The sequence below is a fragment of the Schistocerca piceifrons genome, chromosome 2 (assembly GCF_021461385.2).
Source record: "Schistocerca piceifrons isolate TAMUIC-IGC-003096 chromosome 2, iqSchPice1.1, whole genome shotgun sequence".
Classification (NCBI taxonomy): Eukaryota; Metazoa; Arthropoda; class Insecta; order Orthoptera; family Acrididae; genus Schistocerca; species Schistocerca piceifrons.
The window spans coordinates 369,771,974-369,782,822 of record NC_060139.1 but is presented as its reverse complement, the minus strand read 5'-3'; the positions used below and the strand labels follow the sequence as shown (position 1 = coordinate 369,782,822).

The window sequence follows — 10,849 nt, the reverse complement described above, 5'->3', positions numbered from 1 at the left end:
CTGCTTTTTTCAGTCACTCGTAAAAATTTCTCGACAAGCAACGTTTCTCCGCTGCTGCGGAAGGGACGCATGCCGTAATTACATCTCTGTCTGTGAACCAAATAATGATTGACAGACGTAGATCAGCTCTCAATTTGTGAAACGGTTCTTAGAAGTCTCGCCCGCCACGCTTTGATTCGCGAGGTTGGGGGTACAGACCACAACTCGTTGTCTACTGGGAAATATCCTGTAGCACACCAATTGCTCTCCATAAAACCCTCAGATCCGACTATCGGACGTTAAGATATAAGGCCTCTTACCAGCTGCACCTAGCCACCTAATCGTGTCCCGTAAAATGGTCTTCAAACTTCTAGAGGTGACGTTTTAGAAATAGTTAAAACATATCTGAACAAGTCGGTCATGTCGAAACAAAAATTTGATTCCATAGAAACAGCATATTTCATTCACTTCAGCTCAATCTTGTCAAGTCCACTGTTTTCGACTGTAGCTTCTTCCAGCTGATTAGCAACGTACTATTAGTGTCTGTCAATAAAACGTCCCGCACCTTTACGCTAGGCACGAGCAATCACTCTGGATGCCGATTCCACATTAGGCATCCGCAAAAGGAATCGTAAAAACAACTTCACGCTCCCTCTACACACTTGGATCGTACGTCTTCCAGACTGAACGACGACTACGACTCTTAAATACCACATTAATGTCAATACTCTCACTGCAGGTCTCCTTTTACACGCCCAGAAACTCACAGTTCATCTTTGGAAACTCGCGCTCGAATATAAACCAAATTTAGACAAGATCCACGCCACTAAAACGTTTACAATTCTTTCCTTTCAACCAATCAGTGTAGTAAACGCAGCTTTATTGGAATTTACGTGAATCAGTGACATCCCCATTGAATAAAGCCCCCTCATCCATTAACTGGAGCTCTCTGCAGGGTGTTACCTTCAAGATTTATTCTTACCCTATCATTTATAATACTAATATTCAGAATATCCTCTTGAAGTACTGCAATATTCTTGGACAAACAAGCTAACCCAATAATTCCTGCAGGACCACTCACAAAGTAATTGGAGCCTACCTGAATCCCACAATGAAAAACATTAGAAATCCGAAGCTCATCTAACTATTGAAGAACAATGTAAAATCCCAGCTACGAATGATCCTGCTTAATTGTTCGGCCACATTATGGGGTAACTTTTCTCGAGTCACTGGCACAAAAATTCCATGCAGAGTGCTGTTTTAAGGTTTGTTCTCACTGAGCTTGGAATATGTTACAGTGGATTCGAAGGATATTGTCGAAATCGAGATATTTCAGGAATGTCATAGGACTCTGACATGTTGGGATTCTGTGAAGGGTATTATCCTGTTTCCTTTGTCCTCCTATAATTATCTTCTTTGCCGACGATCATCAGCGTTGTTCAAGCACCAAACGTACATAGAACACCTCTGGCGCTACACGTATAACTGATAGAGTATGTACAGTACCCGGGCGAGTGCAGAATCTGGACATTAAACTGAACCCAAGAAAATATTAAGCAGTATTTCATTCACAAAGAAATCAGTCTTCATTCTCCTGAACTCCAACCTCCTATCACTATTTTCCACCCCTACCTCTACTGAACCAAATCAAATAAACAATAAAATTGAAGATAAGACCATATAACTCGCGATACTCTTGATTTTATACAACACTGATGTTAAATCCATGGAAACATTATCTGATCCAAATGTTACTGCTGTGATTTAAGTCACAACTACTAGAAATTTCTTACCGACCCAGCTCACATAAGATACACTGGTGTCCAAAATTAAAGCAACAAACGGAAATTTTGCAGGGTTGTGTTTGTTTTGACACAAAACACTATAAACAGGGGATAGTCAAGTAGAAACAATATAAAGAATAGAGAACAGAGCCAACTGCAATATGCCTAAAAATGACAAATTTTTTTTCGTTTTTTCCAACTTGACGTATTTGCACACACATTCCTACAACTGGTTAAAGTGCGCAGTACAGGGTGTGACCACCTCCGGCTGCACCCAAGGTCTGACAACGACGGGGCATGCTGTGAATGATATCGTCAATCTCATGTTGAGGTAATAACGCCCATTCTCTCAAATCTTGGAGAATGGTTGGTGGATGCTGACGTGATATAACCTCTCTCCGTAGTGCACCCTAGACATGCTCTATGGGATTCAAATCGGGAGAGCGAGCAGGCCACACGGTGTGTGCAATATCTTCCGTTTCAAAGAAAACACCAACCGTTCTTGCTCTATGAGGTCGGTCATTGTCGTCCATCAGTACGAAGTATGGGCCTTCACCACCTCGCAAAAGCGCACATGAGGTCCCAAGATCTCGTCACGATACCTGACAATAGATAAATCTTGACGATTCACCTACACAATATTATGAGGAGATGTTGATGTCGTCAACGTAATCGCTGGCCACAACATTAGGAATCCTTCTCGATATCGTTCTATTTCCATAATGTTTGGGTCCCGAAATCGTGTTCCACGTTCCCTCCAGATACGAATGCGTCGAGAATCACTCTCCAGACCAAATCCGGACTCATCTGTCAAAAGAACATTGGCCCAAAGTTCGGCCGCCAAGGTGGCATGTTGACGACTCCAATCTAGACGTTCCCATCTGTGAAGACTCATGTGAGGTACACATACAGCAGGTCTGCAACAATAAAGGCCACTCTTCCGATATCTTCTGTACACCGTCTGTCTGGATACAACACGTTCAGTGGACGCTGCGAGAAGAGATGCCAACTGCCGTGCAGTACTAAGGCGGTGCTGTGGTGCCCTTACATCCAAATAACGGTCCTCTCTTTCTGATATCACACGTGGTGGGCCCTGTCCTGGTCTCTGGCGTACTGTTTCGGTCTCTATAAATTGTTGCCACATGCTAGAAACAACAGAACGATTCAGTTGAGCCATTGGGCCTCATCAGTTTTCAACTATCCTGCTTCCATTCTGCTTATCGGCCTCCACGGCAAAGAGTCTGGTGGGCGTCTTCTTTGTGCCACACTGCATCGTCGGTGACTGTATACACAGCGATTGTGGATATGGGACTACCTGGTAAACACTACCCCGTTTGATAAGTGCCCTGACGTCATCGTTCATGTGGTTGTCCGTTGACCGGAATGCCATTTTCCATGCAGAACACGATTTTATGGACATATGTTGACAGTTTGTATGATTATACAATGAATTAGACACAAGACGGAGAAATTGCGGTTCGCTGCTTTAGTTTTGGACAGCAATTCATCTGCGCAACTTGCAACTATAGGACTATGTTGAAGCCTCGTAAGTTTCATTGCGTCCAAGACTAAGAGACATGCGATGTGACTACGACAAGTGCTTTATTACTGGTTTACTGACCAACATGCCACTGTGTGTCCTTCTATGTGTTTACGTGCCATGGCTGTAACAATGAAGAATAATATAAGTTTGGTATTTTAACTGTTAGTAGAATCAAGAAATACATGGAATTTTTATCCACTGTAGTCATATGAAATCAACTATCTCGAAGTTTCCATAAGACTGAACTACACGCCATAAGAACGTGTCAGTTTTAAAAGCGACTCATTTATCTCATTATTGTTTTCCTATTATAATATATAACTTTCAGCTATTCCATTCTTGCTTAAGCCGTTACTTTTTCTCTGCTTTAGTGCTACTGTTTCGTTTAACATTATTGATATTTTTACTGTAGTTGGCATTAATGATATTTCATGTAATTTCTTCATTATGCTTATGTAGAAAAGCACAGAGGATTTGTTTTATTTTTGCTACAAGGTGATTACCATCTCATTATAAAGTTCTAAGTAAGTTCAGTCCATTTTTTACACTACGTGAAAGAGACTACCTCTGTCAACGATAGATAAAGCGCAAAAATTCTATTTGACACGTCAGGTTGCCATCAGCTAACAAGAAATGAAGTAAGTGTGCTAGCAAATACAAAACCAAAGTTTTTATTTTTACCTTTTTCCTGGAAACAGTACCTCCAAATAATGAAGTGCAGTTTCTTTTTCCACAGGAAGTAGCTAGATTTTTGGTTCACAGTTAAGCATAGAGAAACGTTTTTACAAACAGTTTTGTTACGTATTGGAACAGAAAGGAGAGACTTTTCGGTCAGGGGAGAGACAGTTCGTAAAATCCTGAAGATTTTTATCTTGCAGAGAGCTAACTGTCTCACCTCTGAAGTTATCTTATTTCTGTTGTATGTTAATGACACTTCAAGCGAAAATAGCTAATGATTCTGAAAGATGACCCGAGTAATACTGTCAGTCCCAGTACAGACTGCACTAAGCGGAAAGGTCAATATTTAGGGACATGACAGGAACGGTCACTCGAAGAAAAAATTCTAGAAAACGAGGGCTTTAAAATGCGTACCTTAAGATCTACGAGCACTTGTTCATCTTCGCTTCTGTGAAGCACATATATACTACTGAACAAGCGTTCATAATTCTTAGGGTAGGGATTTTAGAGACCATATTCAGTACATTTTTTTCCTATTTTGATCCATACTTCCCTCCGAAAATGTAGAAAACAAAGAGCTTGCAGTAGAAGAGGTTTATTTCACAGTATTGACGATAGAGAAGTGCTCGTAGCTTTTAAGGTACCGATTTTAGAGCCCATGTTAGCCAGATTTTTTCTTCGAATGGCCGTTCCTGTCATATCCCTGTGTGTTGAGCATTCCTTCTGGGGCACCAGGTGTATAATACTAGAAGAAGAAAAATTAAATAATGCCTTTAAGCAAGTCCTCATTGCTTTTTGCAAATGATGTCCCTATCGATTTCTTTAAAGAAAAGCACATAGTCTTTAAAACAGTACTAGATTTCGGAAAAATTTCACATTTCCATTGGCGTTATGAACTATGGGAGAATGCGAATCCGCAAAATATCAATGTACAGGTATGCCTAACAGATTTAACTCAATGAAGAACACGTATTACTGGAATGTCTGAGGCACAAGGCATGTAAGGGTGTTATCAAAAAGTAACGGGAAGCGTTGCACTGTACAGTATAGGGAATCAGTATAGAGGCATGGGTATTTGTAAAAAAATTAGCGTTGTTGGTTGGAATACTTGTGCACAGTTTACGAAGTATCTGCAGCAGTATGAGAACCAGTATATCGACAATTCAGACAAATTGTATTTGGTATCAGCACTGCAGTGTACAACAAGACTCAGCGATTCAGGTGGTAGAGGGTAGAAGTTGGTATAAGGCAGTCGTCTACGTGTGGTGTTAGTGGGTGATTACTTGCCTTTACTGCATATAGGAAACGCACTAATAGTGACAGTGTGTGTTGTGTACATAAACCACGACTGTGACATGCCAAACGGAAAACGTTCGTCATTTGCAGAAAAATAAAAAATCATTGCTTAAAACTAAATGTAAACTCTAATTGTCAAGTCGCAAAGAAATTGAACCATTCAAGTACAATGATTGATAATTTAGTTATTCTGTGCTGAACGGAAAGTACGGGCAAAGTAGAAAATCATCTGACGCATAGAAATGGTTACTTTTGGACAAAACAAGGGATACTACTTGTTCTTCTCGATTTGTTGCTGATTTACAGTTGCCAGTAACTGCCAGACATGTACGACAAATTTTTTAACATGACAAATATCTGCTCAAACAACCAAGCATAAACATTTTGCTGAAAAACATATCTCAAGGAGTTCGGAATGGGATGAAATGATTGTCAGTGATGAAAAGAAGTTTAATTTAGGTGGACTGTGTGGATTTCAGTGAGATTGGCATGAATCCAATAACAGAGCAGCAGATAAGAATGAGTAGAAATTTTTGTAGTGGAAGAGTTATGATTTTGGCAGCCTTCTGCACTAAAGATAAATCACCCATTGTTTGGCTGAACACTAGAATGAACTCTTAACATGTTCATTGAAGTGCTAGATACAGAACTAGGATCTAGGGAACGAAAGCTAAATGTTTCAACAAGAAAATGCATCTGTATATGACTCTGCTTCGACCAAAAGTGGTTTGAAGATAAAGATATACATGCATTTCTCTTGACTGCACGTAGCCCGGATTTGATACGCTGGGAAAACCTTTGGCATGTTTATCACAATGGAAGGCAATCTGAGGCTGTATGTGAGCTGCAAAGAGCGATACGAGAAGAGTGGGCGACAGTTTCCCTGCAAGAATTACAAACCGTAACAAAATGCACTGTATGATGACATTGTAATTCTGTCAGAGACAGCAAAGGACTTGGAAGAGCAGTTGAACGGAATGGACAGTGTCTTGAAAGAAGGATATAAGATGAACTTCAACACAAGCAAAACGAGGATATTGGAATGTAGTCGAATTAAGTCGGGTGACGCTGAAGGAATTAGATTAGGAAATGGGACACTTAAAGTAGAAAGGAGTTTTGCTATTTGGGGAGCAAAATAACTGATGATGGTCGAAGTAGAGGGGATATGAAATGCAGACTCTTCTGAAGGTGAGAAATTTGTTAACATCGAGTATAGATTTAAGTATCAGGAAGTCGTTTCTGAAAGTATTTGTATGGAGTGTAGCCATGTATGGAAGTGAAACAGGGACGATAAATAATTTGGAAAAGAAGAGAATAGAAGCATTCGAAATGTGGTGCTACAGAAGAATGCTGAAGATTAGATGGGTAGATCACATAACCAATGAGGATGTGTTGAATAGAATTGGGGAGAAGAGGAGTTTGTGGCACAACTTGACTAGAAGAAGGGATCGGTTGATAGGACATGTTCTGAGGCATCAAAGGATCACCAATTTAGTATTGGAGGGCAGCGTAGAGGGTAAAAATCGTAGAGGGAGACCAAGAGATGAATACACTAAGCAGATTCAGAAGGATGTAGGTTGCAGTAGGTACTGGGAGATGAAGCAGCTTGCACAGGATAGAGTAGCATGGAGAGCTGCATCAAACCAGTCTCAAGACAACAACAACAATAACAAAATCAATGCCGAAAAGAATTTTTGATGTAATTAGGAAACATGGAGATTGGAAGAAGTACTTAACTTAACAATGCAGTAACACAGCAGGACAGTCAGTGTGTTTATGGATGGAAATTCATCTAGGAAATGCGAACTTCTTATTTTGTTACTCATGATACGAAAGAATCTATGTAAATACATATTGATTATATATGTCTTATATCTATCTACTACTTTCATAATAAATTCGATACGTCTTTTTCAGACAGTGTTAACTACTTTTGTTGGAATCCTCCCTTTAAACTGACTTCCACTGCTGTAGCTGCATCGAAACCTACAGATGCTGAAGTGAGTATTGCAACCACAATGGGCGTGTTACGACCATAAGGCGCACTAGCTGGTCGTCCTCTGAAGTTATGGCACAGGCGGCTGTGTACCGTGGCAGGTGCCTGATGGAGAATTTCAGGGAGCAGGCTAGTCGGCCATCTGTTCGAGCGGTGGGCGCTATAAAAGCCAGCCGTCGAGGACACAGCAGCAGAGTTCGTCGAGCATCCGGACAACGACATGGCTTGCAAGGTAGGCCAGCGCATCAGTGGTTCCGCAAATCCATCTTCTGTGGTTCGAAAACTTAAGTGCTGTGTGATCACCAAACCGAGGAAGCAGCGGCGGTACTTCTCACTGTTTACAGTGACTGTTAATTTTTAATCATGCGGTTGGCATCCATTAGCATCAATACGTGTCCGTAACCGTCTAACGTGCTTGGGCCGACTATATTAGTGCGCATACGCCAACACTTAGGTGATTATTCATGGAAACTCAAATGACATATTAGTGCTTCATTTTCCATCACTAGTGCCGCTAGAGTCAAATCAAATATTTTTGAATTTTTAGTCCTCGCATGTTTGGAAGTGAAAACTAGAGGAAAACATCTTAGATAGTTCTCTGGTGCTCGTACGCTGTTGTATCGAAAAGGAGCCGTATGCGGTGTCACTTTACATTTCACAATTATGTCTATGTCTGTGTCAGTCAGTGTTCAAAATGTATGGTGATTTGCATTTGAAGTTCAAGGAGATTACAGTCTTTATTATACATTTACCTGTAAATCGCAATCTGTCCCACTGCCTCTCTTGGACAGGTCAGAAATAGTCTGTGAATTGTATCAGCTCTTGTATCTTCCACGTTACTGAGCAATGATTTCTTAGAATCTAGACTTCTCTTGCATACAGTAAGTCTACCTTTACATACTAGATGGTTTAAATGGCTCTGCGCCCTATGGGACTTAACTTCTGACGTCATCAGTCCCACAGAACTTCGAACTACTTAAACCTAACTAACCTAAGGACATCACACACATCCTGCCCGAGGCAGGATTCGAACCTGCGACCGTAGAGGTTGCCCGGTTGCAGACTGTAGCGCCTAGAGCCGCTCGGCCACCTAGCTGGCTTACATACTAGATTCCTTACCTATCTCCATATAATTGCTTCTCTACCGCTCTGTTCGTTCATGCTCTCGCCTTAGAATGGTATAAGCTATTTTAAACAATCACATCTTTCAACATTTGGGTCTCTGAATGATTTCTTGATATTGCCAGTGATTTGTAACCCACTGTTTCTCTTTTACAATCAAGAAGACAACGACTAAAACTGCATAGTAGAGGACGAAAAACAGCAAAGAATTTTCAAACTTATGTACAATATTGTCATACTAACGACCGTTCGAGACCGCACTACAGGTTCAATTAAAAAACTACCTCTGATGCGCACAAGGATAGGGCGTCGCTTAGTGTGCCCGTTAATATTGAACCGTCCAACCAGCGTACGGGTAGAAATACTGATCCTATACTTGAAGGATCGAATCTACAACTTACGTTACTTTGCTATAGCGCAGCAGTGTTGCTGGCGGAGATGCCCCATGGTTCTAGCAGGTCAAATAGACTCTTGGAGATCGTTTGGCGGGAAGGAGTGACTCAGTCGAGCTAGAACATACTTGCAGGGCGGATCTCAAATGCCCGCGCTTTCCGTGATCTCGTAGAAAAGTTTCGGGATTTCGTAGAAAAGTTAAGTATCTGAAGGAAAGGTTATACTCAATCGCATCAGAGCCATCACGCGAGTAGGACACTTATGTGTGTGAGAAATTTGGGAATTTTGAAGCTCAGGATTAATTTCGTGTCGGGCAATCGTACAGTAATGAAGCAGCGATGGTAAACTCATATACGCTGGTGATAGATGTGGCTGTAATTGTAGTGTGAGTGCGATCAGAACAAGTAGGGACTTGATACTTGAATTTAAATTGGAACTGTGTCATACAAAAGTGTTAGCATATTACAACCTCTTTATTATTACGACAATTTGGAAGCGAATGAATCATAGAAGAATGTGGAAGAATATATAGGGCATGTGCTGTAGGCTCTCTGTCAGAACTTCAGTTACCGGCATGTTAGGAGTACGTTCGCCCTCAAAAACTGGCTACTTATGATTGCCCGATGCCTAACTTTGTAACCAGCCTCACTATAGTAAGGAATGACCAAACATAAATCGATAAATAGTATGTGGGCGGATTACAGCTGTTATAATACACCCCTACCTTAACAGTACATGTAGAGTCATTACTTCGACTGAGGGAGAACTATGCGACATGAAACAGTATTCTTAATGGGTGGACACTGGGTGCATCCTACTGTTGATGGATGTGGGGAAACTCTCTGGAGGTGGCACATATTTTCAATAATGGTATATCTCCATGTCTCAACCATAAACATAGATATCGTATCATAACAACCATAGCCAACTACTTTCTTCATTGGTTGACCTATGTGAAGCATGACAGGGCCACTTGCTGATAAGTTGTTTTTTCACAATTTCTGACCATATGGGAGGGCCTGTTGCTTTTACAACTACACTTGTCGCCCTTGAGATGGGCTTCACTTTTCACCCTTTCACGCAAACGATCGTCACACTTGCCAAAAACAATAGTTTTAGACTTTAATTACGATTTGAAAGAAAATTTGAAGATCTTACTTCAGTAAAATGCAATGGATGTATGATATCACTTAGAATAAACAGCAATGTTCTCTACAAGCGGATTAAGTAGCATACACCAACTGCCAAATTACTGTGCAGGTGATCATCTTCGCGGCGGTAGTGGCTGTGGCCCGCGCCATCTACCTGGACGCTCCCGCGGTGTACGCCCCGTACGCCGCCCGCGCTTACGCCGCCCCCGCTTACGCCGCCGCCCCCGCCGTCGTCGCCGCCCCCGCCGTCCGCGCTGCCCCTGTGGCCGTGGCCGCCCCCGCCGTGAGAGCCGCCGCAGTGCCGGTAGCCGCCGCCGCCCCCGCAGCCGTGGCCGCCGCCGAGTACGACCCGCACCCGCAGTACAGCTACGGCTACAGCGTGTCCGACGCCCTCACCGGCGACTCCAAGACCCACCAGGAGAGCCGCGACGGAGACGTCGTCCAGGGCAGCTACAGCCTGGTCGAGCCCGACGGCTCCGTGCGCACCGTCGACTACACCGCAGACCCCGTCAACGGCTTCAACGCCGTCGTGCACAAGGAGGGCGGAGTCCACCCAACAGTCGCCGCCCCCGCGCCCGCTCCCGTCGCCGTGGTCGCCCCCACCGTAGCAAGGGCTGCCATTGCCGCCCCCGCAGTGGCAGCCGCCCCTGTGGTTAGGACCGCCGTCGCCGCCCCCGCCATCGCAGCAGCCCCCATCGCCAGGCCAGCCATCGCAGCCCCCGCCTACGCCACCTACGCCGCCGCCCCCTTCGCCAGGGCTGCATACGCTGCTCCTATCTACCCCTATGCTAGAACTTACCTCCGCTAAATCATTTTATGGCTATCAATCACATATTGTAGCTGCTTCTGTGGAAATCTGCTGGCCATATCTGTATTTATGTCGTGTAAATAAAGGCGTTGACTCATA

At 43.0% G+C, this 10,849-nt stretch overlaps 1 protein-coding gene across 1 annotated transcript; it reads left to right on the top strand.

Annotated features, from left to right (window-relative positions):
• The first annotated feature begins 7,459 nt into the window (after nucleotides 1–7,459).
• Nucleotides 7,460–10,849, top strand: LOC124776424 (cuticle protein 19.8-like). Its single transcript, XM_047251418.1, has 2 exons — nucleotides 7,460–7,508; nucleotides 10,052–10,849. The coding sequence occupies exons 1-2, from the start codon at nucleotides 7,497–7,499 to the stop codon at nucleotides 10,748–10,750; spliced, it is 711 nt and encodes a 236-aa protein (XP_047107374.1). The 5' UTR covers nucleotides 7,460–7,496; the 3' UTR covers nucleotides 10,751–10,849.